Source organism: Corvus hawaiiensis, chromosome 4 (genome assembly GCF_020740725.1).
Source record: "Corvus hawaiiensis isolate bCorHaw1 chromosome 4, bCorHaw1.pri.cur, whole genome shotgun sequence".
Taxonomy (NCBI): domain Eukaryota; kingdom Metazoa; phylum Chordata; class Aves; order Passeriformes; family Corvidae; genus Corvus; species Corvus hawaiiensis.
The window spans coordinates 28,395,269-28,419,320 of NC_063216.1; the positions used below are offsets into that span (position 1 = coordinate 28,395,269).

At 50.3% G+C, this 24,052-nt stretch overlaps 3 protein-coding genes across 3 annotated transcripts; 1 reads left to right on the forward strand and 2 right to left on the reverse strand.

The window, feature by feature from the left end:
* The first annotated feature begins 5,686 nt into the window (after positions 1-5,686).
* On the forward strand, positions 5,687-9,401 carry LGALS1 (galectin 1). The gene is made up of 4 exons (XM_048302500.1): positions 5,687-5,795; positions 7,373-7,452; positions 8,627-8,798; positions 9,195-9,401. Exons 1-4 carry the CDS (start codon positions 5,787-5,789, stop codon positions 9,336-9,338), a joined length of 405 nt encoding a protein of 134 aa, XP_048158457.1. The 5' UTR covers positions 5,687-5,786; the 3' UTR covers positions 9,339-9,401.
* Positions 9,402-12,311: 2,910 nt separating this feature from the next.
* LOC125325161 (urotensin-2 receptor-like) lies at positions 12,312-14,252 on the reverse strand. Its single transcript, XM_048301910.1, has one exon. The coding sequence runs from the start codon at positions 13,404-13,406 to the stop codon at positions 12,312-12,314; it is 1,095 nt and encodes a 364-aa protein (XP_048157867.1). The 5' UTR covers positions 13,407-14,252.
* Positions 14,253-15,261: 1,009 nt separating this feature from the next.
* LOC125325243 (arf-GAP with dual PH domain-containing protein 1-like) lies at positions 15,262-23,985 on the reverse strand. The gene is made up of 12 exons (XM_048302120.1): positions 23,089-23,985; positions 22,782-22,948; positions 21,667-21,797; positions 20,682-20,773; positions 20,501-20,583; positions 19,690-19,802; positions 18,912-19,058; positions 18,424-18,507; positions 18,029-18,091; positions 17,449-17,520; positions 16,723-16,954; positions 15,262-16,635 (listed from the first exon to the last, which is right to left on the reverse strand). Exons 1-12 carry the CDS (start codon positions 23,184-23,186, stop codon positions 16,607-16,609), a joined length of 1,311 nt encoding a protein of 436 aa, XP_048158077.1. The 5' UTR covers positions 23,187-23,985; the 3' UTR covers positions 15,262-16,606.
* Positions 23,986-24,052: the final 67 nt, after the last annotated feature.

A 24,052-nucleotide genomic window follows, 5' to 3' on the forward strand; every position in this document is an offset into this window, starting at 1 on the left:
TGGGTATTGCAGCAGTGCAGAGCCGGCGGCCACAGTCAGACAGTAGCCAGCAGCTCTCCTGCTCCGGCACACCTGTGACGAAACATCTGACCCTTACACACGGAGCTGCATTTCCATGCCCTTGAACTTCCAGCACTAATGAGCAGCACAGGAATAATCCTTGGCGTCACATTTTAGCACAGTAATACCTTTCTGTCCTGCAGCGGTGGTGCGGGGCTTCTGTTGCAGGCCCTCTGGAAGTCATTAGCCAGCATCCAGACAAGTGGTGGCAACGTTTGCCCCTCTATAGTCAGCATTTGCTGAGCTTGCAGCTCTGCTTTCAAAACTTGTCATTTCTTAGAGGTTGGGTTTGAAGCCTTGCCTTCAGTGCCTGCACAACCTGAACATGCACACATGCTGCACCCCAACGCATTTTTACTTCTGTCTTTTTCTTTCCTTCTGTTTCTTTGATTTGATTTATTTAAAGAAAATTGGAAATTCATGCCGCCGGTCAGAAGTTGATTTCCCACATTTTTTAAATAAGAAAAATATTATTGGCTTCAAAGTCAGGGTTGTACAAGGTCCCTAATTGTATTTTGTCTACAGCAGAACTTAAGACTTGCTCCATTCATCATCCAGCTCTCCCCAGTTTACTGTTCCCCTCTGGCTCAGCAGAAATTGCCAGGCTTTGCTTAACCTGCATTTGTAGCTCTTGGAAATACTCCACGTGCAGCAGCCCCCGGGTCCAGGCTATGTCATTGTGAGCAACCTCTCTGTGTCAAAACCAAGAATGTGCTTTCCTAAAGCGTCAGGCCGCTCCTCCTTGACTTGCCTTTGCTGTGCCGCCCTGGGCCAGGTGCCCTTCAACTGAAGAGCAGATGGTCTGGAGCCTTCCGGACCAGTCACTGCCTGGCTGGGATTAAAGATCTGCTAACGCCCGTGCTCCAGCCTCACAGTCAGGATCCTTCACGTCCAAGGTAATCAAAGGCTCTTTTGCTGTGCTGTCAGTATTTCCAGCATGGTCAGGTGAGGAGTCCCGCTGCCTGTCACCCCAGCAGACAGAGGAGTTAACCCTCATCACTGGGCATCTCCTCACTTCTCACATGGCAGAAGAGCACTTGAACACCTTGGGCCAACCACCTCCGTGGGCTGACACAGGCTGATCCATGTTGCCTGTGGCCATGACCCAGCACCCAGCTCCCTGCCTGCCTTCCTGCCCAGGGTGCTGTGTCCATCCCGCAGCCACAGGGATACCACCCCACTGGCAGACCAGGAGCGCTCCCTTCCCCACCAAGCACTGCAAAGACCACAGACTGTGCACCCCAAAGGAAAGATGGAGCCCAGTGTGAGTAGCCACAGGTGCAGGGGAGGAGGTGGGGAGCACGGATTTGGGAACCTCTCAGGATGCACTTAGAGGTGTGTCTAACACATCCCAGTGTCGTTAGTGTAGGGAGTCATTCCTGCTTCCCCAAGCTGTAACTTCAGGCTCATCCAGCTAAATCACTTGTCCAGGTACCCTTTGATAACATTTGCAGGATTATCTTCACCACTTGGGAACACATTTCCATACTGACTTAATGAAGGCAGAGATTCTGGAGTCAGCAGGAGTTGGAGCCTCACAGATGGCTCCTAATCCAGGAAACTGGATGTGGTTGGAAATGTTTCAGCAGTCAAAGCTTTGGAGATCCTGCTGTGGCTCATTCCTGATGTGAGGCTCTGTGTCTGCAAGATAATAAATCTGAGTTTAGCACACCTAATCCTTAGTTTAAAATACAACAGGCCACATAACACGAAGTGGCTGAACAGGTACAAAGGCTTTCTTGCAGTGGAAAGATGTTGCAAATCACTGCAAGAGCAGCCAAAACAGGCTTTTGCCAGCTGAAGAGCACTGTGTACAAGTGGGCTTTGGACACATAGTCCATAGACTTTTCAGCCAGGCCCTTTTTCATTCCTCCCAGGTCATCACTCAGGATGCCCTATCTACTGCTGCATCTCTCACAAGAAGATCTGGGGGCAGATCTCCCCTCTTTTGCTTCAGACACTTGCCTGACTGGGCTTCTCCTTTGGCAGCTGCCAAACCACCTTGTTCAGAGCCACCCAATGGCTCAGCCCAGTGATCCAACTCAACCCCACAACCTGCAGTAGCTGGACTCCAGCCCTCAGCACGTAGGACCAGTCTGGGTATGCTGAGGCATACCAGTGCCTATCAGCTAGACCAGAAGGCATGCCCTTAATCAAAGCAACTCACAATGATGAAACTCTATTTTAGCAATCATGTTTCCCTTTTCAACCTAAGCTGTATTACAGCTTGGAGTTTGGGAGGTGTGAGGATGTCCATGAGGGAGGCTGTGATCCTCAGAAAACGTGCCATCTCAGCATAGAGAGATCAGCCCGGGCTCTTTGAGTGTCAAGGAGACTGGAGGAAGCATGCTGAGGCCCTGAGAGAAGAACTACATTGAGCACCATGAACAGCCCTAGGGACAGCCAGGGATGTTTGGCCCCTTCTGTGAGAATGTTTGGTCACAGCCAGCACTAGGGGATAAGTCCAGGCCCCAAAGGCATTAAAAGTTTTTTGAGCACTGTCTGGGATTGCTCACAAGGGCAATTTGCACTTTCCAAGGACGAGTGAGCAGATTGTGCAAGGAAAGGCTAGCAAGAGGTTAGTGAGTTGTTTGTTCCCAGGAGCCAGGCGACTGCAGCATAGTCCACACTGGAGGTGCCTATGGTCAGGACTGGAGTGGGATGCCTACCCCTAGCATAGGACATGTTTGGTGGGGTCTTTGCTGTGATGCCTGGGCTTGGACATCTGTGTTGTCGGTGAATTTGGTCTGCCCCTGTGATGGCAGTTGTCTCTTCTACACCCCCTTTTCCTGGCCCCGTCCTGTCCAGGACACAACCCCAGCCTGCAGAAAGCAGGTGCAGATGCAAACGCCACCTGCCTCACCCTCATAACCAGAAGTGAGGCACTGCTGAAGTCATATTCCACAGTCATTACTCCTCTCTCCACACTCGTGGCTCCCTCTGGCCAAGAGTCTGGCGTGGACAAGAGCAACAGCATCATATCCATTCACTCCCTTTGGACTGTGCAAAGAAGATCTTTTCTCCCCTAGTTACAATGCAGATCAGTGACTCTCCCTCTAATACAAAGCTAGGATTTGAAATGTGATGCAGGAGAGTTCTCCTGGTGAGGACAGGCAGGAATGGTGGAGGAGAAGAGCCCTGTCCCACTGTTGAGTTCCCACACAGCAGGATAAGCCCATAACACCAAAGTCTGTTGTGATCTGTGCTCATCTTCCTCATCTGCATCCTTTGCAGATCAAATGGGCTGCTACACTGCTGGCACATCCCCTGGCTGGCTGGCCCACCACACACTGATAAGGAAGGAAGTGACAGGTGATGAAGGTTTCCAGCTCTAGCCAGCCTGGCTCTGCCCTTCTCAACCCACAATGACTCTTCCTATACCACATTGCTCCTGAAAATAACAGGCAAGCACCTCTGTGTCTCCAGTGTGGTGAAGTAGGTGTCAGTACACCTGGGGACACCATCCCTGCCGGGTGTGACACCAGGGTGAGTAGGGACCTTTCCTCCCCTCAGCTTAGCCATACCTTGTGAGGGTGCTGATGCTGGAGCTTTAGAGTTTGTCATCTCATCACAGTGTCTCCAACCCAGAGGTAGGAAGGGAGACGTGACATTGTCCTGATGGAGGTGGCCCATGGCCTGCAGGCAATGGAACGCCCCATGGCCCCCTTGCCCGTGGTATTAGCCTGTTGTGCTAATGCCATTTAATTCAAGGTTTCATGAAACCCAGTGGAGACACCTGGACTTCTCTCAGACAAATACAGGCTGCCTGAGGTAGACTCAAGCCTGAAACCTGGATTTCCTTGATGTGAACAGCCCTTTCAGCACCTTCTCTGGAATGGTAGCCCCTCCTTCATTATCATCTCTTAGCCATTAGCTGGTCTCTAATCTCCCCAGCAGCATTTGGAGGAAGGTCCCTGGACAGACTAACTCAAGGACCTGGTGGCTGCTAAGGCTTGGTCACAGGGCCCAGCTGCCAGAAATGCTGCAGAAAACACAGAACCTACCCCATACCTTTTAAATGGCCCCCTCCACCTCCATCTCCAAGAGGGCAAATATTTACACATTTCCCTTCCCCATCCAACAGTCCCTCCCAGTCCAGCCCCCTAGACCATGGCTCCAGCAGCAGCTCAGGTACTTGGAGAGTTGTCTGAGGTTTAGTCTCACAAAATCTTGGATTTGAAAGGAATTGATTTAATAACACATACATTCCGAGTGGAGGGAAGCCGACTCTCTTTACTTTTTCTCCTCCTAGTATGGAGCACTTCTCATCCTGTACCACATGATCCCTTGATCAGGCTCAAGAGCTGAACCCTGAGGCAAATGACCAGAAGGAGAAAGAGGGAGCAGGCATGTCAGAGCAGAGAAGACCACTTTGGCCTTTACTCTAGCCCCCTTGCGTCATGGAATGATCAGCAACCTGGCCAAAGTCTGGAGCCTGTTTTTGCCCTCCCCAGCAGGCGGGCAAGAGGGTCTCCCTGCTACCTCTGCTGGCATTGGTGGCATCAACTGGAAATACTCAGTAGTGTCATCCTCAGGGATCATACTTGACGGGGGTAAGAGGGCTGGGGACTCTCATGTCCTCAGCAGAGGGGGAACTGATGGGCCTCACAGAATGGAAGAAAAAATTGTTTCCAAGAGTTTCAGTTCTGGGCCTCTTAAGGAAATCACAGAGCGTCTTGTGATTTAGAGACAAATATGCAAGACAAGGAGAGCTCTAAGCCACAGGCTTGGCACACTGCCTGAATTTTTCCCTCCTCTTTCAGTGTAATTACAGTTGAGCCATGTAGTAATTGGGTAACTTTTTCCAAAGGAATCCTTTCACCCAGAGTGATTCATACTTGCCACAAAGAGAACATGGAGGCAGATAAAAGACATACAGATCCTGTGGCTTATTGTCATAGAAGCATTTTGCCCCTATCTCCTTCTTCCTCAGGCCCCTAACTGTGTTCAGACTCCGAGCAAGAGCCAGGCACAGTGCTTTCCCAGATAATTTCTCCCCAACTTTCCAAGGTGGCTTCCTCCTGGCTTACTCTGCCCCAAGATGAACTGCACAGTTTTGAGAGTGCCTATGGGTTCTGTAGAAAAAGGACTGTTTTCCCTCCTTTGGATCCCGTACCTACAAAACTGGGTGGTAAAGGCTGGATCAGCAGCTGGACAGTCTCTGGGGACAGAAAGGATTCATAGTGCAGTTGGGTGACCCTGGATGCAGCTTCAGTCCTGTGTTACTGGGGTTTCACCTGGTCCACAAAGAGTTTCTGAGGCATTGTGTGTGCTCAGTGACATTTCTTCTGATTTAACTAGAGCTGAAGAGCCCAGCCCACACCACAGACCCTTCCCGCCAAGTCTCAATCTATATGACCATTTTCCATGTAGTGATAAAAGCCTTGGATAATAAAACATTCATTGTAAAACTATTTTCCATTGGATTCATGGCCACACACAGCTGGATCTCCTCCTGGAGTGGCCCGCAGCCGGTTTGGAAGGGCTGTGTTCAAACATCCCGGAGAGGAGGCGGGGTGAGGGTGGGAGGAGGCAGCTCTGTCTAATAGACCCTCCCTCCTCCCAAAACCAACCCCTGTCACCCTTCCCATTGGTTCATGGGGTGGAGAAGGGCTGGGACAACTCAGTTCTCCATCTATTTAAAGGCAAGGGAGTGGCTCTAGGAGCTACTCGCCTGGGACCCTTGCACCTCGGCAGAGAGGAGCATTACCCTGCAGAGCGGCACCATGTCTTGTGTGAGTAGAGAAAGGGATGGGGCAGCTTTGCTGGAGGGAGGACTGTGGGGAATGTTGGCTTGGTGTGAGGGTGCTTGTGCTAGCCTTCTCCACCCACACATCAGCCCCAGTGTCAGAGGGTCTTCTAGAGCTGAGTGCCTGCTACTGTGAGGAACAATCCCTGCTGTATCCACTATGGAGGGCTGGCTGCTGTTTTGTGTTCTGGCAGCACTGGTTCTTTTTCCTGTAGCATCCCTTTGGGGCTATACCTGCAGGGATCCGTGCTGGCTTGTGTCCTAAGTTGAGGTAACCTGTTTTACTGCAGCTCTGCTCTGGAGAAGCTGCTGCAGTAACATTTATTGCTGTCTGAGCATCTTCTCTGGGCAGCCTTGCTGCTTGCTTTCTGGCTGAAGTTTTCATGAGTCATTGAATTGTTATTCTTCTCTTTCTTGGAAGGAATTTGCCTTACAGAAGTGTTCTGTGAATGTCAAGGACTACGTTCAAATATCTTAAGAGGTTAGAGAGGTTATCTTAAGAGCACATATCAAGAGTATGGGGCCAGATTCTTTACAGAGTTGCCCAGCAACAGGGGAAGGGGCAAGAGGTACAAACTGAAACACAGGGAGTTATAGCTGTATATGAGGGAAAATTTCCTCAGTGTGAGGGTGACAGAGCACTGGAACAGGCTGCCCACAGAGGTTGTGGAGTCTGCTGCTCAGGAGATATTCAAAAGCCACCTGGACGTGACATTCTGCAACCTGCTCTACGTGAACCTGCTTTACCAGGGGGGTTGGACTTGATCTCCAAGATCCCTTCCAGCCCTAACTATTCTGTGACTGCTAGGGAGCTGCTTGCGTTAGAAGAGTGATTGCATTTCTTTGATTAATTTGCCTTTCATTAGGCTGAGGGTGATTAAGCTGGGATTTTCCCAAGTGCAAGCTTATTTTTTAAGGTGGGATAGGAAAAGATTTTCAGTATTCTTGAGGTCTTGCCTCTGCTGTGATGAAAAATGAGCACACATGGGTTTGCGAGGGTACTTTGGCCCTCCTAGAGAGAAGGAGGTGGGAAGGTGTCTATGTGGAGCAGAATGTTCTTGCAAATACTGAGCCTACAAAAAAAAAAAAAAAAAAAAAAAAAACCAACTCAAGCCATTGGGAGATAGGAGCAAGGTGTCTGAGCCCTTGGGCCTGGGCAAGGCTTGAAGTTCAAACATGAGCTAGGGGAAGGGAGTAGAGGCTCCATCCCAGACAGAGTTGTGTGGGATGACACGAGACCCTCAAGGCACATGGGTGTGTTTAGGATGGGGTGGGTGTGATTGGAGTGTGCAGGTGCTTACACTTCACTGCTGCGAAATACAGATATGTTGATGAGAGCAGCAGGAGAAAGATTAGGAAATCGAGCTCCAATCAAATGTACCATGTGATTGGGGTAACTTCTCTGGGATGTCCTTGCTGCACTGCCCTAGGGCAAGGGAGCTTCCCTGTTTCTCCATGGGTCCAAAGCAAAGCGTATCTTGAAAGGCAGCAGGGAAAGCTGCCAAGCCAGAACAAGTGAGCCGGCAGGTACTGAGCTAAAGTCTCTGCTTTCACGTTCCCCAGGGACCAGTGTGCACCAACTTGGGTCTCAAGCCTGGCCAGCGCCTCACTGTCAAGGGGAAAATTGCACCAAATGCCAAGAGGTGAGTTGTGCTGTGCTGCCCAGGCACCACACTGAGGGTCTGCAAAAGGATTTTGTCCCTTGGGAAGAAGAGGAGAAAAGGTTAACGCCAGCAGTGCTTCCCAGTGAGTCATCACCTAATGCACATTGCAGACACAGTACTGCCAAGGGGCTAAGCCAAAGCAGATGTGAACTTCCAGCTGCGCACACTGGCAGTGACCACATCCTCTCTAGTGCAGGGTAAAGGAAATGGAAGCTGTGTCTATACTGAGATTTGGTTTGATCTGCTCCACCACATCCTCTCCCCTGCACGAAGGTGGCCAGGAGCAGGGACATTTATGGTGCCCCAGAGGAGTTGCCTCTCATGTGGTAGTGGGGAAAGAAGGAAGAAAGATGGTGAGCAGGCAGGTGGGCTTAAGTGGAAATGTGCAGGAATCAGGGTGGCTGGGTTTCCCAGGGAAAGCCTCTGCAGCAGCCCCCAGCCCTTGTGCAGGTCTGTGGCTGGGGGGGCCCCTTGGCAGGTAAGGCAGAGCTCATAGCAGCTGTACCAGCACTAGCGGTGTTCCAGGAAACACGTCCCAGCTCTTCCCAGTGCCTTTGAAGTTTGATACTGTCTGAGTGAAGCCTCTCAGGCTTTCTCTTGCCAAATAATATGCCTCCTCTCATCTGGGTAAGAGGCCTGAAGGCAAGGTGGACACTAGGCTAGAAAGCTTCCTCCCACTGCTGTTGCAGATACTTTGGGAGTGCTAATGACATGATAATTATTTCAGCTGCCTGCAGGATGGGGAGAAGGCAGTGGCTGTCAGACAGGATGCAGCACTAGCTAACTGTTCAGGACTGAAAGGAAATCTATGGAAAGCAACTGACTCCTTGGGAATTGGTTTGGGTGTATGACTGTCCTGTTCAGGGCTCTGTATGCTGAACCATTCTCTTGTTAAAAGCTTTGGGGAAACAAGTGGTGTCTCTCCCAGGGATGGCACTCTGTAGCCTATCACCCCAGAAGAGGAAAGTACCCCTTACTGCCATAGCACCATCTTTTTAAAGAAGCTGTGTAATTTAGCAAAGGGCTTCTCTTAGGTTACCCTGGGCTTGAGGAAACAGACCCAGGGATGCTCATGGTAATGAGAAACATGCTACCACAGTATTGATTTTATTTCTTTTTTTTAGCTGTATTGATGTCTGTCTTTTCTCTGCAGCTTTGTGATGAATCTGGGCAAGGATGCTACCCTCCTTGGACTTCACTTCAATCCCCGTTTTGATGCTCACGGCGATGTGAACACTATCGTGTGCAACTCAAAGAAGGTGGAAGAGTGGGGTGCAGAGCACAGGGAGACTGTCTTTCCTTTCCAGAAAGGGGGCACAGCAGAGGTGAGGCATGCATATATTTGTGTATACATACTCTCTGCACATGCTCTGGTGAAGGGAGGGTGTTTGGCACAGGACATCCAGCTGCAAGGGCTGTCTCAGGGCTGTCTGTACAGGAGGTGGCTGGCTTCTCCTGCTTGGTCAGTGCCACAGCTCAGAGCTCTGAGCATTGTTGGAGGGTGGGGATCAAAAGTGCGAGCTCCATCTGGCTCAGAGATGTTACTACTGAACAGAGCAGGGAATGGGCATCTCTTGGGAGACCAGAATAACACTTGGACTGTTGATGAACAGGTTGTTCTACTGAGCTTGTTCACCCTAAGAAGCAGAGGGTGGCACAGCAGTGCTGCAGAGGGTAGAGGCTTGAGGAAACTTTCTTTGACTTTTCCATTTGTGTTGCAGATCACTTTTGGTGTCAACCAAAATGATGTGACAGTCCACCTGCCAGGCCACCAGTTCACGTTCCCTAACCGGCTTAATCTCTCTGTCTTTGACTACTTTGATACACAAGGGGACTTCACACTCCAGTCCCTCAGCTGGGAATAACTTCCTCTGACACCTCCATCTCAAAGATACAGAAAAAGCAATCAATAAATAAATTTTGGTGTACTAAGTCTCAAAATCTAATCTGCTTAATATTGCAAGCCTACATGGGTTGGGCACCTTGCTGGGAGTGGGTGGATGAGGGTAGTCAATTTTACTTGAGTACCATAAGTGGATGCAATTGTCCCAGTCTTGGCCTTGAAAGTCATGGATGGAGAAGAGGGTGAGGATTAAAACCTGGAAATGCAGAAGGTTAAAAATCCAAGGAGAGTCGCAGGAGGAGGCATTAGGACTAATTGTCACTGGGGGGAGAGTAAAAGGGTCCCTTAGGCAAGGTCACCCACTGTTGAGGTCTGGACTGACACATTACACTGCCTGAATAAAACAGGTTGATTAAATCTATCCCCGCCTAAACTAAGCACCCTGGCTGACATCAGACAGCATTGAGTGGCTGTGCTAGGTGAACCGAGTGAGGGGAAAGCCCTCAGCTGTGCTAACTTTGGCTGCAGCCTTCTGTAGAGGCTGCTCCTAGTCCTATTATCTTCTTGGGACCTCTTGCTGCTGTATGGAGACAGTAGAAAAGCTGCCTTGCTGGGTGTGACAGAGCATGTAGAGGGCTCCTCATCCAAATCCTTTCTTCCAGTAACTGCAGAAGCACAAAGTGTTGTGCTGTGGCACACGAGGGCAATAACCCAGAGGTGTCTGGTTTTATTCTGCCCCTTGTGCTTTGCCTATTCCATCCAGAGCTGAGGGAGGCAGCAGTGTCCAGCTGGAGTGTGGGATGCTAAGGCTGTGTGCACTTTGCTTTTGTTCCTGCTTTACTTGGCCCAAATGAACCTGAGCACTGCTCAGTCTAAACTGAGGCTAGACTCTGAGGAGTCTGAGGCAGTCAGGCATGTTTGATGTTACTGCACAGCTGCCTCAGGGGCTCTCTCAGTCTAATGCTGCCTTGGCAGCAATGACTGCTGCTGTTGAGCATGCTGTGCGTGGTGGGTATCGGAAAGGTGGGATCTGCCCTGCCCACAGTGCACAGCAGTTACCAGGAAGGTCTGGGATGGAAGGACCCAACCTTTGAGCCCTCACTTCCAGGCTTGGCCATGAGTAACACAAAGCACCAACAATACTACAGGATTCCCTGCAGGCCTGGCTGGGATAGTTCCTCGCATTAAGCAGTTGCAGAGCAGCTGGAGAACAGGGACTTCCTCCTACAGCAGCAATACCTCCTGTTTTTACTTCATAATTTATGAGGCTCTGCCAGGTCCCGTGTCCTAGGTACCCATGCAGAGAGAGGCTAGGCTGCTAGGAACTGTGGGGTTGAGGAAGAAGAGAAAGATGAGAGCTTAGCTGAAAGGCAGGAGCACTTGGGGTGTACAAGCAACTTGAGACTCTGCAGCTAGGTCTCTCTTGAAGTCCTGTGTTGCCCAAAGCCAGTCTGCTTTGGATGATCACATCACTCTCTTTTTAGGGCTGTATCTATAATAGTAAACATGACATCTAGCATTGCGACCCTGTGCATAGGCATGGCAGGGGCACAGCATAGCTTGGGGACTCTTCCCATGGTGTGATAAGGATGAAGCCATGCTTTCTGCAGAAGAGAGGTTCAGCAGTATGGAAATGAGCCATGCTGGGCTAGATGGTCTCAAGGCAAGAGACGTGGCTCGGTTTACACAGTGGTGTTGACACAGTCTGGCAGACTGGGGTACATTTGGTAGGCCAGAGTATTTCCCTCCACCACAGCAGGCCCATGGTGCTGGTGAGGGTACCATGAGATGTGATGATGGACACAGAGGTGAGATCTCTCCTTGCAGCTTCCTCTGCTGGGCTCGTCTTGAAAGCTGAGCAAATATGCTGGAGTCCCTGGGCTATACTACAGGGGAATCTCGCAGTGCCTCTTAATGGCACTTGGCAATCTTTCTTTAGATTCTTCAAAGATATTTTTGTGAAGGTTTCTTGAAGAAAGCTGGATTCTGAGAATTTCAGCCTTTCAGTGCTGAGAGGCAGTGATCCTCAGAAACACACTGTGTTCGATCCAAAACCCTGGGAAAAGTTTCCTAAATTGTGTGATAGCACTGAGGTTGTTGCTATGTAATTAAAAGTTATGTCACTGGGTGAAATACATAGAAATGTAGAAAATTAGGTTTAGAACATATAGGTTATAATAGGTTACAACATGGAGGATTTGAGGTGTGGATTTTTGTCTTCTTCTTTCTCCTTCTTCTTCACAAACCTGAATGTTCTGTCATTGGGTTAAAAGTTCCACACTGCAGAACTTGAAAAGTTAGTAATTGGGTTGTAAGTAAAAACATATCTTATAATTGGTTAATTTAGACTTTAAAAAGCTTGGAAAAGTAAAACTCACGGCCATTTTCCACTCTTCCAACAAAGAGGCACTCTCTGTGCAGCTGTGTACTGATAAGATATAATAAACAACTAAGTCCGAACAAGAATACTTGCTCTCCCGCGTCTAAATTCAAACTCTGAGTAAAAAGAACTCGAGATGTAAGAAGAAAAAGTAATAGAAAGCCAAGTGGTAGCTTTACCACAGGAGTATGAACCTCAGTGACGTCTCCTGCTAGCGTGGCTGTTTCTTGAAGTGACTCACTGTTCTTGTGAAATCCATGACTCACTGTTGTCCTGACTTTGTTATGGTTTGGCCCGTTGCTAGCAGGGAGATGAGGGGTGGCAAAGATTCCCCAGCTATATAATTTAGACATATCAAAACTGACTGCTCTCTTCCACCCACTCCCCAGCCTTGTGCAAGGTGGAGGCTGGTGTGTGAGGGCTGAAGGACCTGAGGATGGAGTCAGGATCCCTGAGACAAGCACTGTCCCCACCCATCTGAGCAGGATGAGCAGCCATGCAAAGGGGAAAGCACCGCAACAACATTGATGGAAGACACTGCATGCTGGCATGGAAGGAGATGCACTTTTATTTCTCAACCTGACCCCAGCCAAAGGTCAGGTGCTCCCAGCCTGCTCACCCCTCGCTTTCCCTCACAGACGCCATCAACTCCCTGAAAGCCAGGGAGATGCTGTGGCTTCCCGCAGCCTGCTGAGAGGGTGCTGCAGGCTGTGCCGTGCCCATCCCAGTGTGGCCACGGCGCCGGCGGTAGCTGCTGGAGAGCAGGGTGTACAGGAAGGGGTTGACACAGCTGTTGCCATAGGCCAGGCATGTGACACTGAAGTTGAGGTAGGCCTGGGTGGTGGGGCCAATGCCCAGCCCCTCTCGCTGGTACAGCCCGGCCAGCTGCCAGGCCCAGAAGGGGAGGAAGCAGGCCCAGTAGGCCACCACAATGGCAGAGATCCTGGAGAGGAGCCGCCGGGCAGGGACCCGGCCGGCCACCGGCAGCCCCAGGCCCCAGGCCGAGGAGCGGTACGCCCGGGCCAGGCGGGCGTAGACGATGCCCAGCACTGCGCCGGGTGCCAGGACGCTGGTGGTGAACAGAACCGTCAGGTAGAGCCGGAAAGCTGATGGCGTCCAGGTGGGGACGCAGATGCGCTTGTGGGGGCCGTCCTCCTCCCGCAGCTGGGTCATCACCATCATGGGGGCCGTGAGCAGGAGTGAGAGGAGCCAGAGGATGGCGCTGGCCAGTTTGCGGTAGGCATTGCTGGCCCGCCTGGCCCGCAGAGGCTTGGCCACTGCCCAGTACCTCTCCAGGCTCATGGCGGTCAGGAGGAAGATGCTGGCGTGCATGGTGAGGAGGTCCAGGCTGAGCAAAAGCCTGCAACCCACATCCCCAAAGAACCAGTCGTGGGCGAAGTAGGTGCAAACCACAAAGGGGATAGTGGAGAGGTACAGGAGGTCAGCCAGGGCAAGGTTGACCATGTAGACCCCCAAGGAGCCTGCTGAGCAGCCTGCCACCCTGCCAGAGGCCACCACCACCGTGTAGATGTTCCCCACCATCCCAGTGAGGTACATGGCCAGCAGCACTGCGCCCAGAGGCCCTGTGACCAGGCTGTCCCCACCCAGGACATTGCTGTCATCACCCCCACCACTGCTTTCCTCCAAGAAACTGCCACCCTTGGGATCCTCTCCAGGACTTGGGCTGATGAGGGAAGGGTTGTAAGACATCTTTGGGTCAGCTGAGCAAGAGCAAATCAAGCTCTCAGAGACCTGTTCCTTCCTCCTGCCTTCCCCCCTCGCTGTACAGGACACGTCCAGCCTTAACAGCAAAGCAGCCAAAGGAAGAATGGGGAGAGTTCATCAGACACAGGGTGCTCCAGAGAAGTCTATTCCTCACCTCCAGCCGCCCAGTCCATGTTGCTGATCTTGTCCATCACAAGCTCTGTCCAGTTGTTTTCCTTAACCATGAAAGAGCCAAGAAAGGGACCCTTTCCTTCAAGACCAATAGGTGCCAGATAGCCTCTGCCAGCCAGGAGGAAGTATCTCTTTTCTTCACAAGCTCTTCATTTGTTGCTTCTCCAGAGTTTGTTGGGCTCACAGAAACAGTGGATGAAGAAGTGGATTTCTGCTCCCAAGTCTGTGTCAGCTCAGCTCAGACAGACTTTGGAGAGGTGGGCTCTGCCCCGCTGAACCAACCCCCCAAGAGTTGCCTTGACCACTGCACGGAGGAATGTGCCTGACTCACAGCTTCACACACCGGTGTGAGTGCAGTTCCCAATTTATACTGGGCTTTTAGCCACTAGCTGAGGAGCCCCACTGGCTCTCTCCTCTTTCTGGCAGACATGCTTTCTTTCCCCGTATCTTCCTGCACCTTTCTCCTGCTCCCTCCTCCTTCTTGTTCTTGTTTCCCTTTCTTTTTCCCATTTCCCCTTGTACAGTTGTCTTCATTTGAGAGAGGAGACACCTGAAAGACAACGCTCCATAATATGGCAAGGAGGGTGGAAAGCATCATGCTGTGGCTTTAGAAGGGAAACAAGAGCCAGCCCTGGAAGAGCAGTGGGCAGGGAGCAGCTACACAGCCCTCTCTAGCAAAGCCAGACTGAGAGAACCTGTCCCCTGCTCCCTCCCAAGGACGCCAGGGCCCTTTGAGGTTTGGGTGTCATGGATGTAGTTCCCAGTTTGCAAGCGGACCCACCGGATGGTAAGACATCTCACATTTTCTGTCCTGGCCCTTTTCCACCCTTGCCCTCAAGTCAGCAGCAAGCTCCTAAAGACTCAACGGACTGGATATTTTAGATTCGGTCTTTCCTTCTTCTCCACAAAGGCTATCCTCCTCCTCCTCCAAGCTTTCCCCCTCCTTCCCTCAAAGCCCCAGGAAGCTGCCTCGCCTCAGAGCAGGGAGCAGAAGCCCATTAAGTAGGCACCACCGCCTTCTAGCGAGACACCATCACATGACACCCACGGCCGATGCTACCCTGCCCTTTCTCTCTCTCACATCTGAGCCTCGTTGTCTCAGGGAAGACACGGTGGGCTAGAATTTGCAGAGCAGAGACAGATGTGCCCTACTGCATGTACTCTGCTGTTAGTTCAGAGTTTCGGGCCACTCCAGCCACGCTCTTTTGCATCATCAGTGTATTAGCTTCATTGTGGCTGAGTCAAATGCCTCTGCTCATATCCAGCAGTGGTAATTCAGCAGCAAACAGGAGGAGGAGGCATCCCATCAGTACTCCCCTCACTGTGCAAGGACCTTTGGTTTTCAGGAAAATCACGCTCCAAACTGGGAGAGATCAGCAAAATGCAGTGAAAATATACTTTTAGGTGGATATTTCCATTGCACCATGGCAGCAGGGCGAGTGATGCTCCCAACAGATTGTGGTGGTCTTGGAACAGAGTGGGGTCCCCAGAGAAGCAGAGGGGCACCGTGAGTCTGCCCATTTGGCTCTGACGGGAACAATCACAGTCCACATGCCTGAGGAAACAACGATGAACAGCTATGGCTTGTTGTTTGATTGTCGGTGCTTTTTTCCAAGAAACAACCTCATACCTCAGCTGTTAACAGGTCAGCCAGTTTAGAAAGTTAAAATAAAATACAGTGGGAGTTTTTATTTATTTCTTTAGGGGCTAATTAAAGTACTGGTTGTCTCATTAATTCCAGCTAGCTCCCCGTAACACGAGATACCTTTTCTCACATTGCCTGTGTAAAACTGCAAACACATCAGATTCTACAGTAACCAGCAGAACTCAGCTGCTCCTTCCAGCACGTGAAACACAGCTCTCCCAAGAGAGCTTTAAGAGATGAGCTTTAAGACATGAATCATGGGTTGATTTAGTGTTTTGGGCTAACTGTTACTAATAGAACATGAACATACAGACTTCCCCTATTATACTACTGCATACAATGATATGTATGTGTGATATGCAAGAAAAACATATGCAATGTGTAGGTCAAAATGAAAGTGCCAGGCCTTTGACATACAGAGAATGAGGGAGCAGAGATCCATGTATTACTGTATTCAGGCATCAAACCCTAGGCTTTAGTAGAGACAGCAGGCTCTGAACTCTATACACACTATCAGCTGCTCCCTTCAAGACCCAACCTCTCTCTACTGGTTTGATAGAGACTCAAGTTTGGCAGCTGATCTTCAGTGGCATGAATATCCCTCACAGTATCTTCCCTAGGGCAGTATTCCACCTCCATCACTGCTACATGTGTGTGCATACACACATTATCCACATACCCAAATGTATATCCACATTATTTTTGAGACGATCTCTTAATCTTCTCTGAAGCATTTGGTGGAAGGTCTGCACACAAATGTGGTCTGAAGAAGGTTTCATGCCCATACATGGCAGAAGGAAACAGGCCGCATGTTTGGCTGTTAGGTTACATCTTTTAAGTGACCTTTCTCAACCATTGCACTAACTGATCAAATACCTAGATGTTTTCACATCTCTTTCACTGGCAGATATGATATCTCTTAAAAGGAACAGGCTCTTTTAGTCCCTTTTAGCAGCCCCTGCAACCCGCTGGGGTGCCTGGCTCCAGCCAGGCAGCTGTTTACTTGTGTAGGGTGGGTGGCTATCTGCAGTTTCATGCAGGAGTGATGCTAGGTCCCATGTCCAACATAATAAGTGCCACAGTTTTCAAGGCCCGACTGACAGGCAAGACCTGTCAGCATCCAGTCAGATCACAGCAATTTAACAGGGACAGGTTGTATTGAGGATTCAGACACACAAAGTCTTGCACTTGAAAAGAAGCAGCTTAATCGGGCCCTCAAAACAAAGTGGATATTCTATGGGGGCAAAAGTGCTTCAAAGGGTGCTCCAAGAACACTGTGTTTCTCTGACGTCAATCTCCTCTCCTGTCCTGACAGCCACCCAATAGGACCAGGTAGAGTCGAGTCATAGCGAGATTCCTGCATGGCTTCCTAGGATTTAAACTTGAAGTAGGCTTCAACTGTAGTGAAGAAAAAAGGTGATGCATTAGGGCAATAACCTGAACAGGAGTGGCAGGAGGGGAAGGAAACAGCATCCAGGCACTTACTTGCATATTCCTGTGGTGTCATGGCCTGGTTGATGACACTAGTGAAGGCTCTGATCCACTCCAGCTGGTCACTCTCTGTCTCGCAGGTGAAGAGGTATTCCCGGTCAGGGGTGACAATGGTGATGCCATAGTGCCAAGAGAAGTTGCCCTGTGTCCCTGAAGGCAATCCCTTCTGGACGCTGTATCCATTCTCTCCGCTGCCCACAAATACCTCACCCTTAGCAAATGCATCCTGCACATCAGGAGGGAAAGACAGTGATTAATGGAATCCCAGAAGAACAAGGGAATCATTACAAATGCACCGCAGGACAGGAGGAGAGCATGTGAGGATCGGGGAAGTAGCAGCAAAAGTTTTGGAGGTGGTCAGGGGATTCAGATAAACAGTGAGTCTATGCTCAAAGGCAGTAGTGAAAAGGAAGAAATAAGGGCATAAATCTCGAGAGGTCTGAGAGAGGAACTGCTGCTCTCATGTCTCTGTGCCACCCACCCCCCACCACCACTCTTACACTGCTGCCCTCCCTGTTCCCATTGTTTGCAGGCAGTGAAACAAACACGGAAAGCATGTGATGAACTGAAGGGGATGGAAAGGGGAAGACCTGGAGTCCACTTATAGCAGCTGGGAAACCTGCAAGCCACCCTCGCTGCAGAGCACGGACTCTGTTTGCACTTTGACCCTGCCCTCAGCTCGTTTCCTGCAGCTGCCCGGCGGTCACATCTCCCTCTCACCAAAGGATCCTTGAAGTACATGAGCCTGCGGTGATCCAGCGTGAACCAGCGCTTCTTGAAAGCCTCTCTCTGCTGTGAAGGGAAGAGGTGACATGTGAGGGGACAGTGCCCTCTGCTGCGAGCAGTGCGAATGGATACCCCAAATTCATCCCAACCACTTCAAGCAAACCCCTGCCTTAACAGCAACCTCCTCCTCGCCCTTTCTGAGCTGAGAGTGGGGGTCAGTATCGGGTTATTCAGTCCCAGCTGCTGTCCCCAACTCTTGAACTTCGATGAAGGACCCCAGAGTTGAGACAGGAGAAATCTGGAAACAAAATACCTGTAAGGTCACGCACACACAGACACATGCAGAGAGATCTGTCGCTCTGGGAGAAAGCAGGGACTCTGGCTTCATCTACTTTCACATGTGTCCTTGCCTTTCCTTTTATTCTCCCCTCCCATGGTGCACACACACTGTTCCCACGGGTGTCTAAAGAGTCAGGGGGGAATGAGGAAACAGCAGGAGAAAAACATTGAAGTAGGGAAAGCCAGCGGTGCTCTGGCAGGCCTCTGTTAGATTTTTTCTACCATAGCAGCTCACCTTGGGACCAGTCTTCTCCATGTATCCCTCCTTCAAGAAGTTTCTCGTCAGACGATTTTTAATCTGACAAAATGGCAAGAGTAACATTCACTTAGCTGTGCTTCTTGGCTATTCATTTCCCCCCTCACCCTTCTATTCCCCCAAACTCAGTCACCTTCTAAATTTCTATTTCCCAGACTGCCCAGCTAGGCATCACTTCTGCCTCCAAAGTGCCCAGAAACAGCAGAGAGTGGCTGTTTTCTGACCACCACAAGCCCTTTTAAAAACACCTTCTCATCCCTCTATCTTTACACTGCAATTTCCACTTCTGTACCTGGGGTTATAATAGTAACTAATGAGCTCTTTTATCATAAAAGCAGCGGGAGACTCGGCACGGCGCTCCAGTGCTGCCTTACCTCATTATCGCTGGCAATGGGAAATGCTACCTTCAGGTAATGGAACTGCACGGAGCGGATGGCGTTGAACCAGTCCACTACCTCCTGAGAATGGAACAGGACAGGACAGAAAGCTTAGCCAGAGCAACAGTGGGCCATCTCAATTCACCCAGCTGCACCCAGCCCTGTGTTAACTACAAACACAGTCAGCTCTCCCTCCGCAGCATCTCCCTGACATGCACACAGCCAGAACAGCTGCCCCATTCCCCACATGCACAGGCAGCGCATCTTCTGTAGAACTCCTCCCACACAAACCAACTCAGCCAGTGCTCCTGCCCTGCTCCCTGCAGCAAAACTCTCTCAGAGATACAAAAACACAGAGCCAGAACCCCCACCCTATTACCTACAGCATCTCACACACCCCATCCTACCCATGCTTCGCACTATTTAATATCAGCTCTTCAAAGCACCTCAATGGCTTTGCAGTGTTTGATGCTAAAACCAGATACCTTTCCACTTTCATGGTAGACAAATATATTCCGGGTCTTATTCTCTTTGAGATAGGTGATCTGCAGGCCATTGGGGTTCCCAATCTTCTCTGGCTGGAATGTAGCATTGATGACATCTATTTTAACATTGATTTTGGGTTCTTTGGCCTGAAAACAGAATGGCATTGATCATGCATGAGCAATCCTAGAAGGAAAGAGACCTGAGCTACTGACTAAGTGGGGTAAGGCAGGATCAGAGGCTTGACCCAGGTGGAGAACCTTGCACTTGGCTTTTTAAACCTTCTGAGGTTCATATCAGCCCACTTCTTGAGCTTCTCCAGGTTCTTCTGGATGGCATGTCCCACTCCTCCCTACCCTGAGCCATTCCCTCTCTTGTGACAGCATTTTACCTCTTGACCCGCTCATTTCAGAGAGATGAACAAGCAGAAAATAGCCCTCCTCAAAACCAACCAGAGAAAAGGTTTTTGCCAACTTGACTCACAGTGGGGTGAGGTTGGTTCCAGGAATGGTGCAGGATTATACATTCAGGCAAATGAATAGGAGTGAAGTGAAAGATCAGTCCTTTTCTCAGGAATGAGGGAAGCACAAAGGGAGAACATGAGGAAAAGTCACTCTGACAGTAGGAAGGGGACCTCCTTAGTGACATGTTCTGTTATCATCCCTGAGCTGGGATGAGCAAGGCAACCTCAGAAACACGCGTAGGAAATCAGAATGTCTCTGTGACCCTGCTGCTCTGGGTGGAGTACACACTGAGGTGGGAGTTGACCACCATACTCACATCCTGCTTGGTGAAATACTTCAGACATCCCTCTCTCTCAGACAAGAGGAACTTGCGGGGTAGGAACTGCCCGTTGTCTCGACCTCGCTTCCAAAGGATGCCTTCCTTCACCCCTTGGAGCAGAAAAGCCACTTTTAATAGCATTCCCCCACAGGCATGGTAGGCATCAGAGAGCTGCATGCAGCCTGGGGCCCAGCCACCCCTCTGGGATAAAGCACATGATAGACTATGGCTGAGAATAAACACTTCAGATGCTTCACCTCTGACTTACAACTGAAGGTGGTGTTCCCATGTTTGCAGTGCAGATAAAAGCTCACCAAAAGACATTCCCAGATTCTTCCCACCTCCTAGTCCAGCTCCCACTACTATCTCTGACAGTGTAAGAGCTTTCTCCTGTGCACAGTAGAGTCCTGGCCCGTGTAGACTCTGGTGTGGGACCAGAACTCTTCCTGCTTGACTCTGCAGGCCCTTGGGCTCTGATGCCCTTTGTCACAGGACTGGCAGTGGCATTTCAAGGACAACTGCCATGGTTAGAGGGGGTGGCATGCAGCAGGACAGGAATTTCTTATTGTAGATGTCTGTCTCCACCAGGACACCAAATGCCTTTGAAAAATGCCAGCTGGAAACACCAGGCTTTTAAGGAACCTGTGGCAGTGCCAGCCTATGTTGCCCACAATTTAACACCCCCAAAACTAAGCCCTGTAAGTACCAGTTGGGTTCTCAGGAGTACTTCTGGAGACACCTCATGATGCTCAAAAGTTTCCAGCAAAGGCAACAGGCAGGATGTTTTGATGCTGTGTTCTGCTCTTACCATCAGAATATGGCAGCTGTTTTCCCGGCTCAGTAAATTCTTTACGTTCATATTTGGCCCGTATCCACTGTTCTCTCAGCACTCTATGGAGAGAGGTGACAGGTTGCTCAGAAACAAACTAGAGGAATCAGAGGAACAGAGAATTGCCCTTCCCCCTTTTCTTCTGTATGCAGCAACTTACTGGCAGTCATTGTAGGTTGGCTGGTAATAGTAAATAGGGATGTGAGCTTCATATATGGCTTTAGTCACAGCATTCCCATGCTTGGCCAGAAACTGCAGAGTTAGACAGAGAGTTAGTGCCTTGCCTTTGGTGCAGACTCATGGTGGACCTTTTCTTTCCTGACCCACTACAGGGCTACATGCACAACAAACTCTAATGGAGCATTCTCTTTCCCCTCCATTGCAATGTCCCAGCAGTCTGGCTGCAGGAAGGTGGGTCTCAAAGGTCTCATCTACTCTCAGACATTACACTGATTGCACCTGAATCGACAGAGTGCCATAAATGTCACTTCCGTAAGGCTGGGTGCACACGCATTCAGTGGATTTGCTGCCATGCCCCACGTCTCCTGGAGAGTTCAACAACAGCTCTGCAATGCCATCTGGAAGGACATTCCAAACCTCTTCAGTCCTTTTCCAAGGAGCAACAAGACATAGATTATTTTATTTGGATCTCCAGAAAATATTTTCAGTCCCCTGAAGATTAGTGAGTTGAGGGGGCTGTAACAGGGAGAAGTCAAGTTCCGATAAACGCCATTTTTCAGAGATCATATTATATCCGAAAACTCTTCTCAGAGAATGGAATTGCCCAAGATTTTCCCCTTGGACTGCTGAAATCAGGAAGAGACATTGATGCTGGATGGTCTTGGCAAGTGCAAAACGAGTAATCTGAAGTAACAAAGATCCTAAACAGTAGTAAGATACATTCCAAGAGCTCTGCATTTGCCATAAAGTAAAAGGGTATGAGGAGACATATAAGGCAAGTGTATCCTCCCTCTCCCAGTGGGTTAAGGGAAGTTATCCCTGATAGATTATCACGAGTAGGAAAGGGACTGATTAAACCACATTACATTCCAACTGTGTGAGGTCAAAGGGCTGATTTTGCCACGACACTGAGTGCATAGCCTTGTCCAAACCACCTGACATACCCATGGGGATAAAGATCTCACCTGCACCTGAGCATCATCCCAGTAGTCCATCTTCAGGGATTTGACTTTGCTGATGCTAGGGATGTTGCGGTGAATTCCTGAACAGCTGAGGCATATAAAGACACCCAAAGTAGATGATGCCCAGTCAGGATCTGAGAATATGGAAAAGGGTATAATTATAAAGAAGTGGCAAATTTCTCTGGGAGATATGCCTCACCTCAGAACGTAGTCCTGAGAAACAGGGAGCTGGGTAACCAGAGTTTCATCCCAGCTGATTAATAATACCAGAGGCATGGATGCCAGCCAGGAAAAACCACAGCTATTAGTCCCTCATTCCCTGTTCCAATCACTTTGACTGAATTTTTAATGACCTATATCTTGAAAAACTCCAAAGTGCTCTGTGAACTCCCTTTGTGTAAAGGATCACACAGACAAAAATGAAACCACCTCTGGGAAAAGACCCCAGGAGCTGTTTAGTGTATCACAGCAACCCCCTAACAGTAATTAGCTCAGGAAGTGGAAACAACCTTGAATCTAAAACTCTCCTGGAATAATTGAATAGGGCAAAATGGTACTAATTTGCCCAGTCTTAATTTGGCTTGGGTGATACACTCCTTTTGGGGGCGTATGATGGGTGTTTTAGCAGCACTCAAACTGGGTACCCTTCTGAGAGGGCAAGCCTGTCAGGAAAGGAAATTTCCTAGGCAACTGTGGCAGGTTGTCAGTTCAGAGCTGAGTCATGGTGGAGACAATGCCCTCCTGAATCATGCCTGCTTTCTGGAGCAGTTAGGGTTTCACTGGGAGCTTTCCTGTCAGGTCCTGACTGGGCATGACCTTGATTTGCATTTGAGATCTGACATGACTACAACCCACAGTGCTGCAGCTATGCAGCCCCTGCTAGTCTGGCATTCCTACATCCCTGTCCTTCTTCCCACCAGTGCTAAGGCAGCATCTTCTCCCTCCTCCCTTGCCAACCCACCTCCAGGGAGAGGAAATGAATACCCAGAGCGATGCCTCCCCTTTCTCTCCACCCGAGGCTCCTGTGCAGTCCAGATAGCCAGCACTAAGTGGCTGCTAGCCATGAGCCCCAGCTCCCTGCCTCCAACTCTTCCTCCAGCATCCTTTCGGGGACTCACCTGGCTTCCCGCAGTCTGCACACAAAGAGTTCTCCGCTCTTTTCCACACTTCCTTCAGGGCCTTCACGCTCCGCTCGTTCCCTCCAGCCATCACCTCGGAATGATATCCCTTCAGGCAGGGCAGGGCAGGACAGGGCCGGGAGGGCAGCTGCCTGCACTTTATGCACCTACAGGCCAAGCCACTGCGTTATCCAGGAGAGAAGGAGCCACCAGAGAGACGAGCTCTGGCAGACAGAGGGAAAAGAGGAAAGCAAGAGAAGTCTAAGGTTAAGGTCAATGGAAAGGGTACAGAGGCCTGGCGGTGCACCTGAGCCGGCCGAGCACAGGCAGGGGCAAAGAGGCTGGAGGCTGAAGTGCACCCAGACTGTGCATGAGGAGTGAGGAGGAGGAGGAGACCTGCCCCATGGGCGTGGAGGGAAGTGCAGCAATTAACCACAGAACTGGTTTTTCCGCATTTCTTCTGGTGAAAGGACAGGCCAGGAAAAGCGCTCATGCAGCAAGCAAGCTGATAAAGGAAAGCTGGCTGTGGACAAGGGACTGCCAGGCTGTGACAGGACTCCTGTCAGGACTCGTCATGCGCTGTGGGCTGGTGGGGCTGGCTTTGGCTGCCCCCGCACCATTTCAGAAGTTTCCACCGAAGTCAGCTGGCCACCACATAGGCATTACACTCATTTTTAAAGGCGAAAACAGGGAAGCAATAAAGGTTCAGGAGTTCAGCCAATGTCACTCTAAGCCATCAGAATATGGCAGTCTTGATGCCCCCACCAACTCATGCCAGTACCTCTCTCCACCACTACAGAAACCACGGTTGTCCAGCCATATGCTGCGACTAGAACACTCGGCATCAGAGCCAAGACCTATCTCCACAATTGCCTTCCCTGGATAAGAGGAGCAGCACATGCTCTGCTAACACCAAGAAATGACAGTAGCTTGAAATAAACTCAGAGCTCTGTTGACGAATGCTCAGCCGAAGAACTGCAGATGTTAACCATTCGGAGGAGTGACATTTATTAAAGACGTAAAACACTCTGGAGTGTCAGAACAAGTCTTGGGGCTGTGAGATCGGGTGCTACACTACAGTGTCCGCACAAGGCAGCGGCACAGAATCTTTTGCCGGGAGGAAACTGAAGACGAGTGTAGCTGGAGGCTCCCACGCCTGAAGCAAACCCCGTCCACCGCAGGCTGGACGCCAGGGCCGGGAGCAGGCGCAGGCGAGCTCCACGGCGGGGCCGCTTGGTGCCGCCCGGGCCGGCCACCGGCGGACAGAACGC

What these genes read in the sequence shown, in the direction of transcription:
- LOC125325243 (XM_048302120.1), bottom strand. Translation starts at nt 23,186, where the DNA reads ATGGGGCAGGTCTCCTCCTCCTCCTCACTCCTCATGCACAGTCTGGGT. An exon ending in TGCAGACTGCGGGAAGCCAG is followed by an intron (nt 21,798 to 22,781) that starts GTGAGTCCCCGA and finishes CCATATTCTCAG; the next exon opens with ATCCTGACTGGGCATCATCT. An exon ending in TGGAGAAGACTGGTCCCAAG is followed by an intron (nt 17,521 to 18,028) that starts GTGAGCTGCTAT and finishes TTCCCTTCACAG; the next exon opens with CAGAGAGAGGCTTTCAAGAA.
- LOC125325161 (XM_048301910.1), bottom strand. Translation starts at nt 13,406, where the DNA reads ATGTCTTACAACCCTTCCCTCATCAGCCCAAGTCCTGGAGAGGATCCC.
- LGALS1 (XM_048302500.1), top strand. An exon ending in ATTGCACCAAATGCCAAGAG is followed by an intron (nt 7,453 to 8,626) that starts GTGAGTTGTGCT and finishes TTTTCTCTGCAG; the next exon opens with CTTTGTGATGAATCTGGGCA. An exon ending in AGAAAGGGGGCACAGCAGAG is followed by an intron (nt 8,799 to 9,194) that starts GTGAGGCATGCA and finishes TTTGTGTTGCAG; the next exon opens with ATCACTTTTGGTGTCAACCA.